Below are 24,750 nucleotides of genomic sequence, written 5' to 3'. Positions count from 1 at the left end.
CAAAGCAGCCAGAGGAAACCATGCAATTCTCTAATATAAAATAGCAGAAGCAGTAGGCCAATAAATGTACAAGACCCCCTTGGAAGGCATCAGTCGGAAAAAAATACGTGCCAACAACAGAGTTTGGCTTTTTGCCCTGTCACTAGCTAAATGACTATAAAAAATATAAATGTGAATATAGTCTTGTAACATGCCTGATAAAGTAGTCTACAAATTATTAAGAATCATTCATCAAAAACTCTTATTTCAATAAAGAATAGTTTCAGGAGAAGGTAAAGAATAAGAATATTTGGCCTGTGACACCTGTAGAATTCAGTTTGAGGTAGTCAAAGTAACAAGATATTCTGCTATTCACTAACAGTATAAACTTTGACAAATTTAGTTAACTTCTTTAAACTTCAAGGATTTTTAAACATGAAAAGGGGGATTAATAGTATACATTACATCTTATAAGGCTGTTAGGATTAAATGAGATAACATACAGACATCTCAACCTAGTAACTGACACATAAGTAGCTCACTAAATAAAGCTATACAATGTCTGAGAATCTTTGCATCTACGATTGCATTTAGAGAAAACTTCTCTGTAGTGACAGTACAGTAGTATCAAAGACTCTTAAAGCTGTATAGCACCTTAGTATCTAATCCAGCACTCACACCGAACTTAGAACCACTTTTATAGTACATCTGCAGCTCCCGCCTAGTGACATAAGGCTTAATAACTCATAACTAATCAGCTCCAGTGGTTACAAAAGCCTCCTGTGATCTAACCCTGAATCTCCCTTCTGATACCTTCCCTCTCCTGTTCCAATTCTGCACAATATTTATCTCTCTCATGATAAACTATTCGAAGATAACTAAACCGACTTCCCTTCCACCTATCTTCTTCAACTATTAAATGGTATTTCTTGATCTATTCTGGCTCTTTTTTTTTTTTTTTAAATATTTATTTTGAGGGCAAGCAAGAGCGAGCGAGCGAGCGAGCAAGCACACAGGGGAGGGGCCGAGAGAGAGGAAGAAGAGAATCCCAAGCAGGTTCAGCAAGGTCTCACGACCCTGGGGTCATGACCTGAGCTGCAATCAAGAGTTGGATGCTTAACCGACTGAGCCACCCAGGCGCCCCCTGGCTAATTTCTTTTAAGTATGATACCACCAAATGGACATCGTCCAGATATATTACTGTGTTAATGGAATCTAGTGTATTTTCTTAGTTTCCTATTTCTGCAAAAACACATTACCACAAACTTAGTAGCATAAAAGCAACACAAATGCCTCTTGCAGTTTTGGAGGTCAGAATCTCTAGTCTGAATTGAGGTGATAGCAGGGCTACATTCCTTCTGGAGGCTCTAGGGCAGAATCTATTCCTTGGCTTTTCCAGCTTCTACAGGGTGCCTACGTAGACTCCTTTGGCTTACGGTCTCCTCCTCCATCTTCAAAGACAACGGGGTGGCATCTTCCATCCTCCCTGACCTCTGTGTTTGTTGTCACATCACTTTCTGATTCTCCTCCCTCTTTTGTGTAAGGACCCTTGGGATTACATTGGGCTCATCTAGATAATTCAGGATAATTCACCCATCCTAATTAATATTCTTAACCTAATCAAATCTTCAAAGTCTCTTGTAAGGCAACATATTAACAGGTTCCAGGATTCTGAAGGGGGGGGGGGGCTTATTTATGATCTCCAAAACAGCAGTGCTTAATCCATTAACTCACATCTATAATCAACCAAAACCCTCAAACTGTTTCCAATGGAATCTCTCTCAAAACTAGATCTTCATGTTGACTTTATGTTGGTTTCGGACAGTCCTTTCAATCTACTCAGGCCATCTGGAAATAATTTTCTGCCACTTCATGTAGTAGCTACTCCAATTAGCTCGTAAATTTCATTAACGTGCTTTATATGCCTTCCTCCAACTCAATGTTTTTAAAAATAAGAACAGGACCTACTTGTGGGATGACCCTGATATTCCCTGGACACTGCCAGTCAGCTAAAATTCATTTAACAACACTCCATCCTGTCTATATTTTTCTAATTTATTCATAATGAAATCATGACAAATATCTTTCTGAAATATTTGGTTTACAGTCCTCACTACACAAAACACACTTCACAAAAGAAAAAAGATTAATGTATTCTGCTCTGAATTGTTAGTGAATCTGTTCTGACTCCTAGACTAGAAATTTCTAGTTGTTCATAAAACAAACTAACAACCATCACAGATGAAAGTTACTGGCATTGAGTCTACAATTTCTGGAATATGCCTTTTCCTATTTTTTTAAAAAGATCTGTCAAAGCAGTAAAAGAATCAGAAGATCATTCTAGTCTAAGTAATTCTTCTAACCTTAAATCCCTCAATGTTTTCCTTAGGAATCATTCAATGGCATACTTACCACTACCTTTTCTCCCCTAAACTTTAAAATATTTGCTTTCCTAACATTTATTTATTTTATAATGAATTATATCGATTATACATGTAGTATTCCTTCCTTCCTATTATCACCTCCAAGATGACAAATTTTGCCTTAAGCTCCTGTTATTAACACTTAACTACAAACTTTAAAGAAAAATATGAATGCTTTCAAAAGGAAACACGTACACTTACAGTTACAGGCTAGTATTCAAATCTTCCTCCTGATAGATGCAGATATCAAAGCATTTAATTCTAGTCTTTCTTCCTCTTCATTCGACTCAATGTATCAGACACACGAGCTTCAACCAAATCAAGTTAACTCCAACATAACTTGAATGTTTATTAGTAACATATAAACACTTTACAGAAGTACACATCAAATTTCCTAACAGAAGATAATTAGGAGGAAAAAAAAAACTTTAAAATCCTCTTTTCTGCAAAGATGCTTTGTCTATCTAATTACAGCCTGAAGATAACTCTGTAAAAAAAATTCTTACTGCTGGAACAATTAGGAAAGGGATAGTTTACAGTTTCTTTTCACTTGGCATTTCACTTTATGCCTTTATATACACTTTACCAAATGTTTGTTGGAACTAATAATTTCGTAATACTGGGTAATTCAGGGGCGCTTGGGTGGCTCAGTGGATTAATTATCTGACTCTTGGTTTTGGCTCAGGTCATGATCTCACAGTTTGTGGGTCTGAGCCCCATATCAGGCTCCGTGCTGACAATGTGGAGCTCACTTGGGATTCTCTCTCTCCCCCTCTCCTGCTCTCTCTCTCAAAAGCAAATAAATAAACTTAAAAAAAAAAATACTGGGCAATTCAACATGATGGGGGAGGAGTTGGGAGGTACAGAGGGTTGCAAAACAACCACACATTAAACAATGCCATTCTGCCAACTATGCCATTCTACCTGAAAGCAGAACACGTACAAGATGGTGAAATTGAAAAATATGTACAGGAAAGTAACTCAATTAACAAAGAAAACCCCAATAGCTGATTAATAAATACAGAAAAAAAGTTCAACCTTACCAATAATCAAAGAAGTACAAACTAAAACAAAGAGACACAATTCTTCAATTATCTAACTGGCACAAAGGTAGATCAGCATCAAGCAAAGCAGGCACTGCCCTCTGCTGATGAGACCTAATTGGTGAGCTTTAATTCCAGAAGGAAATTTAAACCTATGTACCAAGAACTAAAAAATGTCAGTATCTTTTAAACTAAGAATTCCACTTCTAGAAGTTTATCTAAAACAATAATCATTTGCACTCAAATCTTCCATGATTTGAAAATTAGAAAAAATATTAATGGTATTCAGTGGGATATTTTCTTTTATTTCCTAAACTTATATACTTGTATTAATATTAAAATTGAAATACTCAAACCCATTGACTTAAAAATGAAAAACTTTGTATGAAACAAAGTTTCTCAACTTTTGATTATAAATATAAGTAAATAAATAGAACCATCATTATCAGATACAGCTTATTCATTGCTTAAACCTTGTCTTTGAAATTAACACTTATATTCAAGTCAATGGCTTGTAAATCTTTAATAAAATTTTTCAAAATTATTAAAATATTTAAAAATAAATTTTATATTTGTTCCTTTAAATCTTTATAATAACGGATACCTTGTGGATACAAAACCCAAATTTAAGAAATCACTGTCTTTAATATAGATTTTGTTGACCTTTGTGCATTAAACAAAGTATCCCTTTGGGGTACCTTGGTGGCTCAGTCGGTTGAGTGTCCAACTTCGCTCCGGTCATGATCTCACAGCTCGTGAGTTCGAGCCCCGCGTCAGGCTCTGTGCTGACAGCTCGGAGCCTGGAGCCTGCTTCACATTGTGTCTCTCTCTGCACCAACCCACTCGCATTCTGTCTCTGTCTCTCTCAAAAATAAACAAACATTAAAGAAAGTATCTCTTTAATTACTGACATACACTTCACTGCCAAGCAAATTGTATTTACTTTCTATAAAGTCAAAAGTCCTTTGAAACCCAAATGATTAACCAATTTTCCACTTCCTTAGAGGAAAGTATACAGACAAGACAGTCTGGCATTAATATGAAATATTCTTAAGATGGAGCAAACTTACAAGGCTTTATTTTTTTTTTTTTAATGTTTTATTTATTTTTGAGAGAGAGAAAGACAGACGGACAGACAGACCGCAAGTAGGGGAGGGGTAGACAGCAAGAGGGAGACACAATCCAAAGCAGGCTCCAGGCTCTGAGCTGTCAGCAAAGAGCCTGACGCGGGGCTCGAACTCACGGACCGCGAGACCGTGACCTGGCTGAAGTCGGACGCTTAACCGACTGCGCCACCCAGGCGCCCCGACAAGGCTTTTTAAAACAAAGAGTCAGGAAAAAGAAACTATTGTCTCCCTGTTCCTACTGAGCAGTCTTTCATTTGACTTAAACACTACAAAATAGTTCCACTGATTTCTCTATAAAATTCACTCTTCAGATTTCTCATGATTCCTATCCAGATATTTTTACAAGTAACAATGCTGCACAAAGTATTCTCAAGTTAAAAAAAATTTTCATACTTTTCCTACATTGCTTTATCTTACTACATCCTACATCCTCCTACAAACACTCCAGCTTTTCTCCTAGTTCCAGAATTTAGAGAAATGCACTACAAAATACACATGTAAGTGCAAATGAAAACTGTTAACATTAAATACAAAACCACTTTTGATTTAACTACTTATATTTCTAAGTGAATTAAGAAAACAGCATATAGCAAACAGTTTAAGCTTCATATGTTTTATTCCCCACTTTCAATTCTATCACCCGCCCCTATTTGTTAATATTTCCTGCTGGCAGAACAGATTTTCTAAGCAGTTAATTTCTGACAACTTATTCTATACAATATGCCCTAATTTATTATTCTTCGTTTAAGACTAACTCTCCTACAATTTCCAAGGGTCCACCTTTCACTCAAACTTTTAAGTTTTAAGTTGGTCAGCTGGCCAGCCAGCCAACCAGCCACTCAAACTTTTCACTTTACAACCAAAGCTGCCTCTCTTTAGCAGGGCTTTTAACCCATTCAGTTCCAGCTTAGGACAACAGGTCATTTTTTTTTAGTCCTTACCTACATTTTGGTTCACTGAACTGCAATCAATCCTCCACTTCTTCCTTTTCACTTGACCAAGAAACAGCCAGGTGGCAATTTTGGGAAATGGCAAATATTTTATCCATGGCACTGCTCTATTTTACTAGCACCAATGCCAGATTTCAAAATTACTTTTACTGTGCCTCACTAGTGAACTTTATGTCTTCCCTCCCAAAATTGGCCAGAAAACATTTTTGTGAATTAAGTATTTCCTCCTAGACTTCAACAGAAGAAATAAAACTTGGTTCCTGGATATAAAATCATTTGATTAGGAGAAAAAATAAAAATTACCCATACTTTATATATTTTATTTATAATCAGTTATTTCCACAAAGTTGTCATGACTAGATTTATGCACAAGCATGGGACTAAAATTAAAAATTAAAAATGTTAGCATTTATAAAATCCCCAAACCAATTTAAAATTTAAATAGTGATTATAAATTAGTAAAAGAAACATACATGTCTAAAAGCATATCTTAAATTTTAAACATGGATCATCTATGGATGACTTAAAAACTTACCAAACTTCATTATTCTTAAATTTTTACAAATCCTTCCAAAAGTATACATTATAGTACACTCACTACCATGCTTCAAATGTACAAAAGCTGTTTAGCGAGCCCTCTCCCCTCATAAACACTCCAGTAGACAAAAATTAGCTGCTCAAAAGCCTTCAGAGTAGCCAGGTGGGACTATGGGCTGAGCTCAGATGGGTACTTACAGTACTCCCTCAAATCTCAGAATTGCCATTCTATACGGTGTGACCGTGGTCAATTCACACCATCTCTTCAGTTTCCTTACCTTTAAAATGGAAAGAATGCAAAGATACCCATATACAACTCCTAACCCATTAGCTGACATCTGGCTGGTAGTTAATGGGCAAATGCAGGAATCATTTCCTGTCCTTCCTGTGAACTGTTCCCACTGGGTAACTTCTTAAAAGAGCATGTAAAAACTAAACATATCTTATAAAACAAACTTAGGATTCAAGATCAACAACATAATTTACAGAGGCACTCAGTAGCTAAAAAATATTGTTTTCAATTGAGAAAAAATCAGATCAAGCAACAAAACAATGAAAATGGGTTAAAAACATCTTTCTATTTTTTAAAACAGGTCTGAGATATGATTCATATACTATAAAGCTCACTCCTTTAAAGTATACAATTCAGTGGTTTTTACTATATTCCAGAGTTGGGCAACCATTAGCACTATTTTGTTTTAGAGTACTTTAATCCCCTCCAAAAAACTCCATATTCATTCCTCCCCACCACCCACAAATTTTAATCTACTATCTCTATGAGTTTGCCTATTTAAAAAAAATTTTTAAATGTTTATTAATTGGGGGGAGGGGGGCAAGCAGAAAGAGAAGGAGACACAGATTCGAAGCAGGCTCCAGGCTCTGAGCTATCAGCACAGACGCGGGGCTCGAACTCATGACCTGAGCTGAAGTGAGACACTTAACTGAGTCACCCAGGCACCCCATGCCTATTCTTGACATTAAACAATAATAAAGGCCTTTATTAAGATTCAAACATATCTCCAATGAACCCCAAAGTTGGCTGTCCTTTCCAAAGTGATTTACCATTCAGCACCTCTTAATTAAGGTGAACGAGGTGATACATGGCCATTAAAGTTTAGAGAGTATTTTATGTTTCCTCAAGGCTTAAAAGGTATATTGCTGTAAATTTTCCTATTATAGACTTTCTTTCAGCAGGGTCTTAGAATTCCACTTCAGCTAAAACTCAGCTCTGACAAAAGGAGGAAATAAAGTGGAATACTCATGATAAAATGAAAAAAGATATATTAAAAATTTTGCAGAGGAAGACTTTATATAGAGGTGGTCAACTATTGGTCTTTCAGGTAACAGCAGGACAATGGGAGAAACCAATACAAGGCAACCAATAGTGGGTGAATTGTCTCTAAAGCCTCTAAATACAAAAACTGACTGAAATCATTTTACCATTACTAAACACTGGCAATTCTACATAACATCAGGGACAGAATATTTCTTCCCCTAAAATAAGTTGTTGACTGAGATGCTTAAGTTTAAATCTACTGCTGTGGTTACTGTTGAGTTTTAACAATATAGAAGCATCAAATCTGTACATTTTTATTATGTTTCTTTTAATAAGCAATCTATTCTTAGTGGAAATTCATTAGGAAACCCTCCAGTTATGTGGTCAGTGCCCAAAATATGCAGATTCACCACAACTGTGAATTCACATTTGGAGAGTCACTACAAAGAAATTTCGTATAGCTTATGCTCAGGCTCAGTTTGTTTCTCCAATCCTGTGGTTCCTATATATGAGTGTGTGTTTAAAGATTAAAGAGTTACATTCAAAATAAGATAGCTGAGTGCAATTCTTCTTTCTTGAAATCCTTTTTTCTGGTATAAATATTTACTAATAGCCAGGATAGGCCCTGAACAAAGGTATAATGGAACATAAAGCTTGAAGATCCATGAACAAAAATCATGGAGGGGTCATTATTATGCAACAAAATATAAGGAAGCAGACATTTACACCTAATTTGAAGAATGTTTAATAGAAATCTATACTGAATTTTTTGGTGGAAATATTTTAGTGAAAAAAATTTTTTGACTGAGGAGACATTTCAAAGTCATTACAATCAATGCTGAAAAAAGACATGGGTACTACTGTGATTTCTAGAATGTATTGTGAAGTGGGTTTTTTTCTAAATTTGTACCAAAAGTGACTTATGTTTAAGACTCCCTAACTAGTGTATGTGTGTTGCTTTATGTACAACTTTTCGTAATTAAAACCAATAAAAAGTGTTCTTCATTCAATTATGGGTGAAGGTAAGATTGATGAATCTGGCTATAACTGTTTACTGAACACAAATATGTGAAGATCACCTTGACAGTCATTGGCAAATATGCAGAAATAAGGCTTGAAAGGAAACTGGAATATAATAGAAAGTCAATATTATGACAGACCAGTAAATAGGTAAGTTTTTCTACTTTTTCCCAAAAAAAGTGCTGATGCAATTTAAAAATATTAACTCCTTTTTTCCACTATAACATTTATTTGCAACTGGCATAAAGTTCAAGTTTCTTTTTTTGGCCAATCTCATGATTACTTCTGCATGAAGTAATTCTGTTGCAGAAAAAGTCTATATTAAAAAGAAAGAAAGAAAAATTGTGCTTTGGTGGCAAATAAGCAAGGCATGCCATTGTTCTATAGTTTCTTCCAACTAGGATTACTGACCCACATGGATTTATACCAAATTCACCAATTATCCAAACAATGATAACAAACAATGATATCCAACAAATGATAACTCCGAGCGGAACTTGTATGGCTCTCTACTTTTCACTGAGCCCTGCCATCTCCCCAGCCCTGATGCCCAACTCCATCACAACCTTAGCGTGGGGGTGCCTGGATGGCTCAGTCAGTTAAGCATCTGGGTTCTTGATTTCGACACAGGTCATGATCTCATGGAGGCTACTTAAGATTCTCTCTCCCCCTTTCCCTCTGCTCCTCCCCCACACATGCTCGCTCTTTTTCAAAAACAAAAAACCATGGCATCTAACCTTTTTTTTTTTTTTTTTGGAATATTTATTTTGAGGGAGGGAGGGAGGGAGAGAGAGAGAGAGAGAGAGAGAGAGAGCAGAAGCAGCAGAGAGAGGAAGACAGAGAATCCCAAGCAGGCTCCACACTGTCAGCACAGAGCCCAATGCAGGCTTGAACTCACAAACCATAAGATCATGACCTGAGCCACTGAGCTGACTGAGCCACTCAAGTGCCCTTTAGCTTCTAATTCCTAACTTCACTCCAGCGTTACAGTAGATTTCTTGCTGACTTCACTACTAACCTGCACAATGTGCTTCACTGGAATATCAAAGTTTCTATATTTTTCTATGCCTTCACAATCACCAATAAGGAGCTCTAGCTATAAAGCAATGAAATGTAATCAATAAACCATGAAAATATTTAACAGGACGAAGGTGACCAGGATATAATAAATTATAATATTGTTTGTGAAATCTTAATAGTCCTCAAAAAAAAAAGTCGCTGACAGTGCACTTTTAATTACATGTAGTATTAGCAAAAATGCAAACATGTCTCTTCAAATCTAAGCTTTCTTTTTCTAAGTTTATTTATTTTGAGAGAGAGAGAGAAAGAGAGAGCGCGAGCGAGCGTGCACCTGCATTTGCACACAGTGGGCCAGGGGCAGAGAGGAAAGACAGAATCCTAACCAGGCTCGATGCCATCAGCGCAGAGCCCGATCCAATGTAGGGCTCAAACTCATGAACTGTGAGATCTCAGGAACTGTGAGATCATGACCTGACCCAAGATCAAGAGTCAGACGCTTAACCTACTGAGCCACCCACGCACCGCCCCTCCCAAGTTTAACCTTTCAAGATATTTTTAAGGCCTAGTCCTAACACAAGCCTAACTACCACCAAATTCTCCCTTTTCCTGTTCCATCAAAATAGAATATTAATCAACCAATGTTACCAAAAATTTGAACTGGTAATAGGTAAGCTGCTTATTCTATATACCTGACAACATAGCATAGCTTGTTTTTAGCTCATTAAAGTTGTATGCTTGCGAGGTGGGCTAAAAAAAAAAAAAAAAAAATCCAGCATATTATCTCAACAAACGTTATTTATAATATTAAAGGTTCATTGTTTATGTAACAACTTTGTTCCTACCATGTTATCAAGGTATATTTAAAATGAGATTTCAGTGTGTGCAGATATCTACAGAAACGTTACCTGGAATGCTGAAGTAAAGTATATTCACTTGTGCTCCATGGCAGAGAACCACCTACAATCTGTATCTGGTAAAAAAAAAGCATTTCCCCACCCCTGCCAAATACCAACTACCATTTTGTCAACTTTCTGTCAGGAATTTGGTTTCACAAGACTTATAAGTCAACTTTTCCATCATTCCAAGTTCTCTCTGCTTCACTTCCTTAATCATGTGTCCATGTCATTTTTAATGAAACAAAATACTAAGCAAAATTCTAGACTTTTAGGGCAGGGGATATTTTCAACAAGAACATCAGTGATAAATGCTGCAACAAAAAGCTCTGAAAAGCCAGCTTCCCTCCACGCACTATAAGGCCGGATTTTTACTGTTGTTGGAGATAAGCAACTCACTGAGGGTCAAGAAAGAGCAGAAGAATACAATGATAACTTTAATATCTAAAACTCGTGTGGTAATAGCATAACATGGTCAAATGAGGGAAGAGAAACCTCCAGTTTTACTTCAACTATTGCCCTGGTTCTCTGTATCTCTTCCACACAGTAAGAATCTTGTGTCAACTCTTTGTCCACTGCTTTAGATAAAACTCTCCAAGAAGAAAGGAATGATCAAAAACAACTAAAGACTAATATTACGGGTTAAAATGATAACAACAACAAGGTATCTTTATCATACGATTTAAATTCTGGAAGACAGAGGCACCTGAGTGGCTAAGCAGTTAGTTAAGCATCCAACTTTGCCTCAGGTCACGTCTCACGGTTCGTGGGTTTGAGCCCCAACCCTACGTCAGGCTCTGTGCTCACAGCTCAGAGCCTGGAGCCTGCTTTGAATTCTGTCTCCCCCTCTCTCTCTGCCCCTCCCCCATTCCCACTCTGTCTCTCTCTCAAAAATAAACATCAAGAAAAAAATTTTAATAAATAAATTCTGGGGTGCCTGGGTGGCTCAGTCAGTTAAGCGACCGACTTCAGCCCAGGTCATGATGTCGTGGTTCGTGGGGACAAGCCCCACATCGGACTCTGTGTTGACAGCTCAGAGCCTGGAACCTGCTTTGGATTCTGTGTCTCCCTCTCTCTGCCCCTCCCCCGCTCTCTCTCAAAAAATAAACATTAAGAAATACATACATAAATACATACATACATAAATTCTGGGAAGACAAACACACCTAATAATTAATAGGTACAATACTCCATACACAAACTTTCCAGTGGGAAAAGGAAGGAGCGACAAGTTCCCCACTGAGATGTGGAACTCAACTCTTCCTTCAGGATAACATGGTGGTTCTAGACAGCCCAGTGAATAAGTGTACCAACATAAATTCATAAAGTATTCATATAGCTTAATTTGTCTGATCTTAAAAACGAATGTTGGGGCGCCTGGGTGGCGCAGTCGGTTAAGCGTCCGACTTCAGCCAGGTCACGATCTCACGGTCCGTGAGTTCGAGCCCCGCGTCAGGCTCTGGGCTGATGGCTCGGAGCCTGGAGCCTGTTTCCGATTCTGTGTCTCCCTCTCTCTCTGCCCCTCCCCCGTTCATGCTATGTCTCTCTCTGTCCCAAAAATTAAAAAAAAAAAAACTAAAAAAAAAAAAAAATGAATGTTAAAGTTCTCATATTTTCTTCCTGAATTCCCAACATATCGTTATATGCATACCACTTCAGTATCTCAATATCTCAGGGCTGTAGTTCTCTAAAAATAATCTGAGGATCCCTGGGGGTCTGAGTTCCTTTCAGTGGTCAAGGAGGTAAAAACTGGTTTCATTTTAATACTAAGACATTTCTTGCCCCTTTCATTCATTTTCTCACAAGTGTACCGCAAAAGTTTTCTAGAGGCTACCCTGGCGTGTGTAATTGCAAAAGATTGAACTTCTAAAGAAGTACATATGAGAACCCAGGTTTAAAAACCGAAGTTTAAATGAGATTTGCAAAAAATGTAAAACAATGTCACTCTTCTCACTTTTGTTTCAGAAATGTTATTTTTCATTAAAAATGTTATTTTTGCTAACATCTAATGATTTGCTATATTTAATAAATGCATTTTTCAGATTTAATATCTAAAATGGTAAATACCTCCAAAATATATATGATATATCATCCACAAATATAAGAGTTCTCTGTGGTCCTTACCTTTTAAGAGCGAAAGAAGTCAAAATGCAAAGTTTGAGAATAGCTGCCCCAGAGAAACTCTTATACATGAAGACATGTTAAAGAAAGTTCACTGTCATGGGGCACCTGGATGGCTCAGTTGGTTAAGCGTCTGACTTCGGCTCGGGTCATGATCTCACGGTTTGTGAGTTGGAGCCCCGCATCAGGCTCTGTGCTGACAGCTCAGAGCCTGGAGCCTGCTTCTGATTCTGTGTCTCCCTCTCTCTCTGCCCCTCCCCATTAATGCTCTGTCTCAGAAATAAATAAACATTAAAAAAAAAAAAAATTAAAAAAAAAGTTCACTGCCAGCAATGAGAAACAACTTGAATGTTCATCAACTGGGGAACTAGATAAATAAAATACAGTTTATTCAAATGACAGCATCCCCCCCCCCCCAGCAGTTAAAATGAAATCTTAATATATAATATTAGTAAAGTTTAAGGAAAAACACAAATATGTACAATATACCACTCAGGCATATCAAAACACAGAATATTACATATTGCTTATGTACCAGAGATTGATACTAAATTCACTTTGATTGCCTCTGGAGGAAGAAATGGCTTTAACTTGTAATATTTTAAAATTTAAATTAAAACCACTTATTAGGGCTCCTGGGTGGCTCAGTCAGTTGAGCATCTGACCCATGATTTCAGCTCAGGTCATGATTCCAGGGTCCTGGGACTAAGCCCTGCATCGGGCTCGGGCTCGGGCTCCGTGCTGAGCATGGAGCCTGCTTAAGATCTCTCTCTCCCTCTGCCCCTTCCCCAGGCTGGCTCCCCAGGCACCTGTGCACACACACTCTCTCTCAAAAACAAAAAACAAAAAACCCCACAACACTTATAATATTAATATTTACAACTGTCCATTCTTACTGCTATATCTTCTCTGCACTTTTTAATACTTTAATTAAAAGTCTCAAAATCATAGGTGCTGTCAAAAAAAAAAAAAGTGTGAGCAGATCTACTCTTTTGGAATTAGACAAGATTGGTTAAAGGCTAAAATGTAATCAATAGATTTAAAAAATCCAATCCATAACTCTTATTCATTCAACAAACTTACAACATACGAAACTCTTCACATTAAGGAGTATATAAGCATAGCAGAAAACAATGAAGTATCAGCTATAATTGGCCACTCACTTTTTTCACTTACCTTTTTTACAACTCCTACAAAGTGTCTCACCATAAAAGTCCTGTTTAGTGGGTGTCTTTAGTAACTTCATCTTTTATCTTCCTTCCTGTATCAGAGATACTGACCTCTTTTACCTGTGATCTGTACCCTTCCTTTTATCCACAATTTTGTTCTAAGCAAGCCCTCATGTTGCTTTAAACTATGCTTCTCTACACTTCCACTCTCCCAACATGCTCAAGCTTCTACTAGCATCTAAGAGACCAGGGCCTGAATGTCACTTATTAAGGTTAAAACCTCATATATGCTATATAAGCATACAAATGGCCCAGCACCAGTGCCTTCTATACTGTTAATTGCTCTTTCCCTTCATGTCCTTAAATCCCTCATAACCAAAATTCTAAAAGACTACATTTGTTTCCTTATCTCCATCACCATTCAACCTTAAACTTCAGATCCCATTACTCTCAAATTTTAGTTGCTTTTTTCTTAAGTCTTAACCTGTAACCTCTCCCCTGGTATTATACATATTATCTGTAGGCAGCAATTATGATGGGAAGATGTGCACTCAAATCCCAGCTCTGCCATTAGCTAACAGTATGCCCTTGGGCCAGTTATTATTTAACTTCTTTGAAAATCAGTTTCCTCATCTATAAATGGATGTCTGTGCAAAGCTGTGGGAATATTAAGTTAGATATGTATATATAAAATGCCTGATATGCCAGAGATGCTTATTAAATATTAATTCTTTTCTCTCCCCTCTCAATTTCCTCCAGGGCACATCTGAGAGTGACTTCCAGATGTCTCCCTCTGTTCATTGGTTGCTTCCAAGTTTGAGTCCTACATGCCCAACTGCTTGCCGAAATTTCCACATGACTTTTCCACTCAATCTCAAACCCAACCTGTTCAAAAACCAAACATATTTTCCCCTCCACTAAGTATGCTTTTGACGATTGCTTGACTTGCGTTAGTAGCATCACCACTCTCCCAGCACCTAGAATGTTGGGGGCAAAAGGTGCTTATAAGCCTACGAGATGGCAAGGTCCACGGATTCCTCTGGCCCATATCCTTTTCCTGCTCTCCATGCCAAACTCTACTTAATTCGACCTTAGTCCTGAAAATGTCAATCTTCCTCAAATATCTGCCTTTATAACATACACTACAAATCAAGCAGTTTTCTTCATTGTATCACCACACTACTTAAAATCTTCAGTTTATCCACAGCCCCAAAATGGAATTCAAACACATTAGATGGACATGAAACTTGTCAGGCACCAAATTACTTTAACCATCTTTACTTTCCCGTAGCCTCTGGAGCCAAACTACTATACTGTTCACTTATTCCTAAGCACTGTTGTCCCTCAATCACTACTTCCTACACCTTCTGAAATTCTGAAACTGACATCAACCTTTTCTTCCCAAGTCTTCACTTGCCATCCCACAGTACTTTTAAAGAGCCCCAAAGAAGCTGTTCTATCACATATTAAAGTTATTTGCCAAAGTCTTGTGTTCTCTATTACATTAGGCTCCTAGGGGACAGAGATCCTTGGTAGTGCCACAGTATTTAGGACACAGCTTTTGTAGCTGAGCACGCACTTGAAAGTTTGTAAAATTAAGGTAAGATTGGGGAGATTTGAAATTACAGGAAACTAACCAATAACATTTCATGAATGGGGAGAAAAAACTGAGAAGCACTACAAATCAAACAGGCAGGCGCAAGACGATGGATTTTAAAATCAGACTAATTTCTCCAGAAGGAAGTTTCTTCAGAAGAAAGATGGAATTGGCAACACACACCTAACATAATGTAATTTGCAGTTCATGAAGACTAGGAATGGAAATAAAAATTGAGCTGAAAAATGTACCAAGATAGGAAAATTCTCATTTTGTATATTTTAAAAAGGTTAAAATACCATTTCCCTTTTTCAAAAAGGCAGTATCATACCTAATTTTGGTTTTTCAAAGTAAAAACTAATCACACTTTTCCAGAACTAACGTAAGATATTTTGCTTATTAATGTGCTCAATGTCAACTTCCATAATGCCTAACTCACAAGTACTTCCGAACTTAAGAATACTCTAAAAATCCCCCTTTTCGTTCATTAAAAAGAGTCCATAAGATTTTATCTGAGGAAATAAATATTTACATCTTTAAAAAACTGTTGTACCATTTATACAAATCCTCATGCATTCAACAAGTATTTGCCTCCTATGGTGAGGGGAGGAGCAAAGAATACATACTCTCTGCCCTCATGGAGTCAACATTTCAGTGAATTTTGCCTTCAGGAAACCAAGTCAACTTGCAAACCTGAAATCTTTGGAGCAGCATCACAAATTCTCTAGCCATCAAATATTAGGAAATATTATTTCGTTATTTTGAAAATCATCACACTGTCCAACAGCAGTTGCCACTACAGTTAAGATATTTTTTGTACCCAACAGTTGAAGACAAATCATCTAGAGGATAATCTGTAAGGCAATGAAAGGTCCTAACTGCAGTGTTACTGGAGGGTCGCATATTACCGCACTGCAAATCTAGAAGAAAAGTTATCGCACCTTAATTCTGTTACAAGTGAAATTACAAAATCTTATCGTGAGATGCATCAAGTTTTTAATATATCAAGACATCTAGAGCTACAGTACTCCATCTGACTTTTTCAATGTCGGGTTCCTCTTTAGTGTTTGGAAAAGGAAAATAATCCAACTCAACACAAGACAACAGTTTCCATTCGGTAATTGTATTTTAAATTATCAATGGTCAAGTCCCCTCCCCCCAAACCGATTCTGATGAAGAGGGTGTGTGGACTCTACGCTCCAAAAACAGCACCTGGAACGGCTGGAGATAAAACTATAGAGCTTTAAGGCGGCAGGCAGCTTTGTTCCCGGTTTTGGGAGGTTTTCACATGTAAATGTTCCCCTAGAAGGGAGCCGAGGATTAACTACCTCGACCGGACTGCGAGGGTGGGAGACTAGAGGCCAAAGCCGGCTTTCTACCGGACTAAGGCGGGGCAAGTACTCTCCCATTCAACTTTTTAGGTGTCACGTTGGGGCCAAAGAGCCCATTACAAGGATTGTGTTCACCACTCGAAATCAGGAGCCACCCCTCTTCATTTGGGGACCCCAATTCCCAAGTGTGTGAATCTTGAGAGAGGGGGGATGAACACCCTCTCCGACTCCTCCTCGACCCGGGATCAGAGTCCAGTCGCCGCCGCGCTGGGGCCTGAGCAACAGGAGAGCGGAGGCCGCCGCTCCGCCAGCCCGGCGACCGGCAGATGCTCCCGCTCCCCCGCCCCCAACCCCACACGCCCGCCCGCGCTTCTTTCTTAGCCCCTTGCGGACGCCCGGCACTGCGAAGCCAATAACGGGCTGGGAGCAGAAAGCGAGAGCGCCGGGACCTGAAAGAGGGCGAAGTTGGAGGCACCAGCGCCGACGCGGGCTGGGGGAGGCCGGAAGGGGGCGAGGGGGGCAACCCGAGGTCGCTGCCCGGGGGTGGGCGATGGGGGAGGGGTGTGGGGTCGGTTCCCGTGGCCGCCGCGACCTCTCCCGGGCCGCAGGCCTCTCCGCGCAGGCCCCGCCGCCCCGGAACCCGGGCAGGAAGCGTCCCCACCCCGACCACAGCTTTAAACCTCCGGCGGCGGGAGAAACGGAGTCCCGGCTCCCGCGGCAGGCCCGGCACCCCCGCGCCCCGAGCACTCCTCACCTCCTGGTTGAAGGCGTTGACGGCGTCCATGTTCGCGCTGCGGCGGCGGCTGCTCCGGGCCCGCCGGTCACATAGACCTCGCGCCGCGGCGGAGCGGGGCCGGGGAACCGGCCGGGCCTGAGGGGCGGGGGGGGTGGGGGGGGCGACGAGCGGCGGAGCCAGAGGCCGGGCAGGAAGAGGCTGCGGCCGAGGCGGCGGGGCGGGCGGCAGAGGCGGAGGGTGGCGGGCCCCCTCTCAGTCCCGTTCGGAGGATAAGGAAAAGGAGGCGGCGGCGGCGCTGGGCTCCAACATGTCCGTTTGGTGGTGGCGGCTGCGCTCTGCGTCTCGCTGACACGGCCCCCCGCGCCCTCACGCACTGGCCCACACTGGCCCGACCGGCGAGCGGGCGGGCCTCTCTCTCCCTCTCGCCAGCGGGATGGCGGCAGCGGCCCGAGTCCACGCCGCGCGGGGCACCCTGGGACGGCTCGGGCCTCCCAGCGCTTCCTGTGCCCGGCTCCCGCCCCGCCCCGCCCCGCCTCGGGCGCGCTGGCCCCGCCCCCGCCCCGCCTCCGCCCCGCGAGCCGCGCGCCCGGCTGCTGGCGCGTGACGCCGGGACGCCGGGCGCTTTCCCGCCGGCGGTGGCGGCGGGCCCGGGAGACTGTTTGGCACTGAAGCTGGGCCCCGGCGAGGGCGCGGGAGAGCGCGGGATCCCAGAGTCGGGAAGCTGGCACCGAGAGGGCCAGCGCACACGCGCGCCCCTGCCCGACGCGGCGTTCGCGGGTGCGTTTTCGTGCCATTCTACCCATGCGGGCCCTGCACCCGGCCGCGGCTGGCGGGCGGACACAGACCCGCTAGCTTTCCGCTGGCTGGAACAAAGGGCGCAGGATTTAACCTCAGCCCGCTGAGCGTGCATTTGCAGGCGCCCGTTCAGCCTCTGCCTGCGCAGCCCTGTATCTGCTCTAACTGTGCGAGAGTGAAGCCCCGAGAACGACGTGCAGGCACTGGATATCTACGCAGGCCTGAAGGAGCCCTTGTTCAGCTTGTGCCGCGACAGGAGTGGATTCTCTAAGCCTTGATACCGATTCCCCAAACAAACGTTTCTTTTTTGGTGGAAACCCTTTGCTCTGGCTCATTTACCTTGAGTACCAACTGTCTGCTGGCCACTGAGCTAGGTTCTGGGGTTATGGAAATAAAAGGCAATTTTTCTGCCAGCAGACAACTCGGTTTAGTGGGGAGGACAGACACATGAGCAGATAAGAACTAAAACATGATAAGTATTAGGGAAGAGACCCAGGGGAACAAAAAAGAAAGCTATTCATCTGACTAGAAGTCCAGAAAGGCTTCTCAGAGGAAGTGGCACCCAAGCTACATCTGGAAACTGCAGCAGCGGTTGGAGAAGGCCCTGTGGACTGACTGAACCTGATGAATACTTTGACATCACCAAGGTGGACCAGCTGGAGCTTAGGGGGTGGGGTGGACTGAGAGAGAGTGACTGAGACCAGGTCCTGAAGAGCTCTGTGCCCTGCCGAGGAGTTTGGATTGTGTACCCGAGGCAGAAGGGAGACCTGGAAAGGTTTTAAGAGGAGGGTGGTGTCATGCAATGTGCTCTTTCAGAAGAAGGGTATAGAACAGCAAGGGTAGGGTCAGGGAAAGAATGGCTCTAAGTCCCAGAGGAGCCCAGGACTTAAGGCAATGGAGCCGAGAAGGAAAGACAAGGTCAGATGTTTAAGAAGTGGAATGAATGGGCTGGGACGGAATGACAGGTTAAGGAACAGGGAGGTATCAGGAGGATGCTCAAGGTTCTGGCTTGATAAGAGTTGCCGGTGGTGGATTTGTGAGTCAATTTGGGGACTCTGGAGAGGAAGGAATGTGTTTGAGGGAAGGTGGCATAGTAGTTAACACTTGTAGATCCTTTACCATACGCCAGAATCTATGCAATGCAATTCTATGATATTTCAATTAATCTCCGTAACAGGCTTCTCTGTATGAGGTGGCTATCAGTAATGCCTTGTTTTATAGTTGAGGAAGTGAGGCCCAGTTCAGTTAACTAACACGCCCAGGGCCAGATGATTTCCTTCTGGGGCCCTCGGAGTTGAGGTGCTCCTGGGACAGATAAGTGAAGATGTCTAGGAGGCAGTTGGGTAAACGTGTGTGGAGCCAGGAGAGCTGGCTGAGAGGAAGTAGAGACCTGGGAGTCATTAGTGCACAGCAGAGCTAGTGGTGGGAGGAGCTGGAATAGGGAAAGCTGGCTGGGATCACAGGTATGGAAGGAGTAACAAGTTGGAAGATGAGGCCAGCCCTGTCTGGTGCTGGAGGTAGAAGGCAGCAAGGTGTAGACTGGAAAGTACCTGACAGCATCTAGGATCTCAGCAGGAACACTGGCAGGAGTGGGGTGAGCCCAACTGACCTGCACCCAAGAGAGGAAGGCGGCAGGAGATATTTCACAGAAACTTGGCCGTGAAGGCTGGTTGTGAGGGCCCCAGGGAAAAGCTGCAGGATGAAGAAAGAGTATGCCTGTGTCTTTTAGGATGAGAGAAACATACTCGTAATTATTTGCTGAAGGAACAAATAAACTAGATCCCAAATATTCTTTTCAGTCCCACCCATCATCCACTTCATATTCCTACCTTTCTTTTTAAGTATTTATGGGAGAGAGTGTGAGCAGGGGAGGGCAGAGAGAGAATCCCAAGCAGGCTCCATGCTGTCAGCAAAGAGCCTGACTCGGGGCTTGAACTGACAAACCGTGAGATCAAAACCTGACCTGAAATCAAGAGTCGGGCGCTGCACTGACTGAGCCACCCGAGCACCCCCAATATTACTATCTTTGTATCTCTGCTCAACTGCCATGACCATTAAAAAAAAATTTTTTTTTTGAGAGAGAGAGGGGGCACAAGTGAGCAAGAGCGGAGAAAGAGAGAATCCCATGAGAGCCAGAGAGAAAGGAGAGAGAGAAGCAGGGCTCGTGCTCACCCAAAGTGGGTCTTCAATTCGTGAATAGTGAGATCATGAGCTGAGCTGACGTCGGATGCTTAACCAAGTGAGCCACCCAGGCACACCATGACCATTTTTTTTTAACCCATTTTGCTTCTATAAGAGTTGTCATCCATAGGACTGCCAACATTGCATTAGAAAATGAAATTTTTAGTAGATCCAAGATCCCCACACCTTCTTTCTCGCCCACTGCCAGGGCACAACCAAGTTTTGTCACTGTCTGGACAACTCTGTGTGAACAGCTTGGTTTTTGCTCTTGTGTAAAATCCCTGCTCCTCCACATAGGGAAGCCCATTTAGCAATCAGCTGATGTTCAGACATCACCTCCTTTTCATCATTAATCAGTTATCGAGCACTTACTTTATACCAGGTACTGTGCTGAAACGCTTTCCCACTCTCCTCCCAACCAGACTCAACATCTCCTACCATGTGCGTCCATGACCTTGCAATAACACTTCTTACCTTGTATTGCTATTACCTGAAAAAAAAAAAAAAGTCTGCATTACTTGGACATGCGGTGCCCCTACCCTGCCTCTACCCCTTTCTCTGAACAGTGGCAGAATTTTAAAAAGTACCCACAAAGCCTAATGGGATCCCTTTCCCCCAAATTCATACAAGGAATCTTTTTTTTTTCCCCCTATGAGTCAGTGAAATAGATTTGGCTGAGGAAGGCTGAATTCTTGAGCTGGGGTGGGAAAGAGAGGCGTGGGGGAAGGTGGTGAATTCAGTTTTAAATGTGTTGTTTCGGGATTCAGTGCATTGTAGCGATTGGGCCGTAGAATGGCTATTACATTAGGGGCCTACAGGAGAACATTTTTGTAAGCCATCCTACTGAGATTTGAATGCATAAGGAACAAGATTTGGATTCTTGTGTTTGATATAGATTATTTAGATTTAGGAGGTTCTTTTCTGGATAGGGTTGTTTGATTTTAATGTTGCTAGTGTTCGGGAAGTCTTTTAAACAACTTGTTTGGGGAACGTGTGTTATCAGCTAGATAGCACGTACCTCAGTGGCATTGTCTCCCATTTTTCTGTCCGGAAGACGACAGCACCTCTCTCTGCTTGGGGATATGTGACAGCCATTTGTACAGCTACTGTTGGACTTCTAGCTCTAGCTGTCCAGGCAGACAAGCCAAATCTTCCAATAGGAAATTTTTGGCAAACGACAAAAACTCAGGAGGGCTGTCCTTTGTGAGCAGACCTTGGAGCAGTAGGAATGCAGCCTATTAAAAAGATGGCTGGAGGATGATAAATACACACAACTGATAAAACTCAGCAAGACATTTTATCTAGTTGCAAACTTGCCTTCTCTCAGAGAACATAGATTTAAGCAGATTCATGTGTTCATAGTGTGGGTGTGAAAAGAGACAGTCTGAAAAGCCGTTCCAAACAAACTTGTGTTTTAAAAGAGTAGGTGAAATCGATATTCAGAGGAAAGAAAAGATGGCATGCAGGAAGTAATATTCTGGTTAATGCTGTGACCTTCACATGCCAACTTGTTCTCTTGAAAGTAATGCTGGCTACAGTCTACAGGTGTAGAGAATACAGGAAGCATCTCACTCCCGAAGAGCCCAGGAAAGCATTTATAGGTAAGAATTCCATAGAAAATAAGTTCTTTCTAATGCTTTATTCCATATACTTTCTGGAGCAATATACTAATTATATTGTACAAGACTCATCCTTTCTCCTTGGTCTGCTTGTCTTCTCTGGCTTGCCTCCCCCACTTCCTGAGATTTCATCTGATACCTATGGGATCCTTCTCCCTCCCCGCATAGGGATCGGAAATCTCTCCTGGTTTACGATTGCATTTCCAACTGCCCACTGGTAAATTCCACGTGGATGTCCCCATCTGTCCCCAAGGTGTCCACCTGATTCCTTTTCGTGTCAACCTCTACCTCCATGCCCTTTAGGCTGTTGGTGCCAAATTAGTGGAACAGATTACAAGGCAAACAGGAACTGGAAGGAGGAAGATCTCAATGGTAGTGGGGGCAATGGGATTTTAGGGAATTTTCATTTCCTTCTTAGTTTTTCATCATTTTTTAGACTCCCTACCGAAGGCATGTATTACTTTTGTAATCAGAAAGAGTAAGTGGCTCAATCAGTTAAGCATCTGACTCTTAATTTCGGCTCAGGTCATGATTTCAAGATTCGTGAAATCAATGCTCCGAGTCCCTCTCTGGGCTGACAACATGGAGACTGCTTGGGATTCTCTCTCTCTCTCTCTCTCTCTCTCTCTTTCTCTCTCTCTCTCTCCCTCCCCTGCTCACACTCTCTTACTTTCTCTCTCTCTCTCAAAATAAATAAACCTTAAAAAAAAAAAAAAAGGAAATAAGGGTGCCTGGGTGGCTCAGTTGGTTGGGCATCCGACTTCTGCTCAGGTCATGATCTCATGGTCTGTGAGTTCCAACCCTGCCTCGGGCTCTGTGCTGACAGCTCAGAGCCTGGAGCCTGCTTCGGATTCTGTGTCCCCCCTCCATTTCTCTGCCCCTCCTCCACTCATGCTCTGTCTTGTTCTCTCAAAAATAAATAAATGTGAAAAAAATTTAAAAAAAGGAAATATAGGTAAGTGTGCAGCAAACCTATAATATTTTGGATTAGTGAGCATATGAGTAATGTATTAATTAGTCAGGGTTCTCCAAAGAAACAGAACTATTAGAATACACACACACACACAGAACATACATATATTCTAATATATCTAATATAATTTTAATATAATTTATAATTGTTTCATATATATAATTAAATATAATATAATTGTTATATTTAATAATATATAACTATAGGGGTGCCTGGGTGGCTCAGTCAGTTAAGCAGTGGACTCTTGATTTCAGCGTAGGTCATGATCTCATGGTCGTGGGCACGGAGCCCACTTGGGATTCTCTTTCTCCTTCTCTCTCTGTCCCTCCCCTGCTCATGCTCTCTCACTCTTTCTCTTTCTCTCTCTCTCTCTCTCAAGATAAATAAACTTAAAAAAAAAAGGAAATATAGATAAGTGTGCAGCAAACCTATAATGTTTTGGATTGATAATCTTACTATGATAGTAAGCGTATGAGTGAGCATATGAGTAATGTATTAATTAGTCAGGGTTTTTTCTCTCCAGAGAAACAGAATTATTAGAATACACACATGCACACACCCAAACATACATGTATTCTAATATATCTAATATAATTTTAACATAATTTATAATTGTTATTATATAGTTAAATATAATATGTTATATGTTTAATAATATATAACTATAAGGGTGCCTGTGTGACTCAGTCAGTTAAGCAACAGACTTGATTTCAGCGTAGGTCATGATCTCACAGTCATGGGCGTGGAGCCCACTTGGGATTCTTTTCCTTTCTCTCTGTCTCTGGCCCTTTCTGTCTCTCAAAATAAATGAATAAGCATTAATATATATATATATATATATATAACTATAATGGTATATAATTACATATAATTTATAATAATATATTCTAATTCTCATATTTTAATATATATTCCCTCTCTGTCTACATATATATGTATATCTATCTATCTATCTATACACCATTAGTGTGTGTGTGCGTGTATCTGTTTATAGGATCTGCCATCTGCAAGCTGGAGAATCAAGAAATCTAGCAGTCAGACCAAAGGCCTGAAAACCAGGAAAGCCAGTGGTATAAATTCCAGTCCAAGGGCAGGAGGAAATGAAAGATGTCCCAGTTCCAGCACTAAGGCAGGAAAAAAGGAGCAAATTCTTCCTTTTGTACCTTCTGCTCTATTCATGCCCTTAGCAGATTGGATGAAGCCTACCCCCATGGGAGAGGGCAATCCACCTGACTGATACCATCAATTCAAATGCTAATCTCATCCAGAAACACCTTCACAGGCACACCCAGATATAATATTTAACTTGGGCATTCGTGGCCCAGTCAAGTTGACACAGAAAATTAACCATCATAAGAATCTGATAAAGCAAGACAGTTTCTTTGGGCAATTTCCTATTTGACTTAAGATTGGGATTTAAGATACTTTTTCCAAAATTGAAAGTTATTAAATCCAGTCCTGACTGTAGTGAAATGTTACCTTCTAGGGCTGAACCACCCCAATCTGATATTTGCCCTTACATTCATTCATTCATTCAGTCACAAAATAAATATGACAGCCCCTTTGGATGGGTACTGTGGTAGCTGTTTAGGATGCTATGGTAAAAAACATAGAAGTTCCTTTCTCCTGGAACTACTCCTCCAGAGTCTAGCACCTGGCCCTGATGTTGAGCATTTTTTTTTTTTTCATATGCACATTGGTCATTTGTTCATGATCATGTCTTGTGAAAATGAAGAGAGTTTATTTCTTTTCTTAACCACCTTGTATGTCTTTTACGTGTTTTTCTTGCCTGCACTGACTAGTTCTCCAGCACAATTTTGAATAAAAGTATAAAATTAGTGAGAGTACCTTGTGTCTGATCTCAGGGGCAAATATTCTCTCACCATTATGTAGATTGTTGTCTTTTGTTTTTCCATAGATGCCCTATAACAGATAGAGGAAGCTCCCTTCAGTTAGTTTC

At 41.2% G+C, this 24,750-nt stretch overlaps 2 protein-coding genes across 4 annotated transcripts in view; both read right to left on the bottom strand.

Annotated features, from left to right (window-relative positions):
- The window catches only part of SCAF4 (SR-related CTD associated factor 4), a 60,567-nt gene extending 42,874 nt beyond the window's left edge, over positions 1 to 17,693 (bottom strand). For all 3 annotated transcript variants that reach the window (XM_049627932.1, XM_049627934.1, XM_049627933.1), the window contains exon 1: positions 17,241 to 17,693. In XM_049627932.1, the coding sequence (XP_049483889.1) occupies positions 17,241 to 17,270 (30 nt within the window). In that variant the 5' untranslated portion in view covers positions 17,271 to 17,693. The remainder of the gene's footprint in view (positions 1 to 17,240) is intronic.
- On the bottom strand, positions 17,308 to 22,111 carry LOC125921500 (proline-rich proteoglycan 2-like). Its single transcript, XM_049629142.1, has 3 exons — positions 22,011 to 22,111; positions 17,809 to 18,085; positions 17,308 to 17,694 (listed from the first exon to the last, which is right to left on the bottom strand). Exons 1-3 carry the CDS (start codon positions 22,109 to 22,111, stop codon positions 17,308 to 17,310), a joined length of 765 nt encoding a protein of 254 aa, XP_049485099.1.
- Between the last annotated feature and the right edge of the window lie 2,639 nt (positions 22,112 to 24,750).

This window comes from Panthera uncia, chromosome C2 (genome assembly GCF_023721935.1).
Source record: "Panthera uncia isolate 11264 chromosome C2, Puncia_PCG_1.0, whole genome shotgun sequence".
NCBI lineage: Eukaryota > Metazoa > Chordata > Mammalia > Carnivora > Felidae > Panthera > Panthera uncia.
This window is presented reverse-complemented; position numbering and strand designations above follow the sequence as displayed.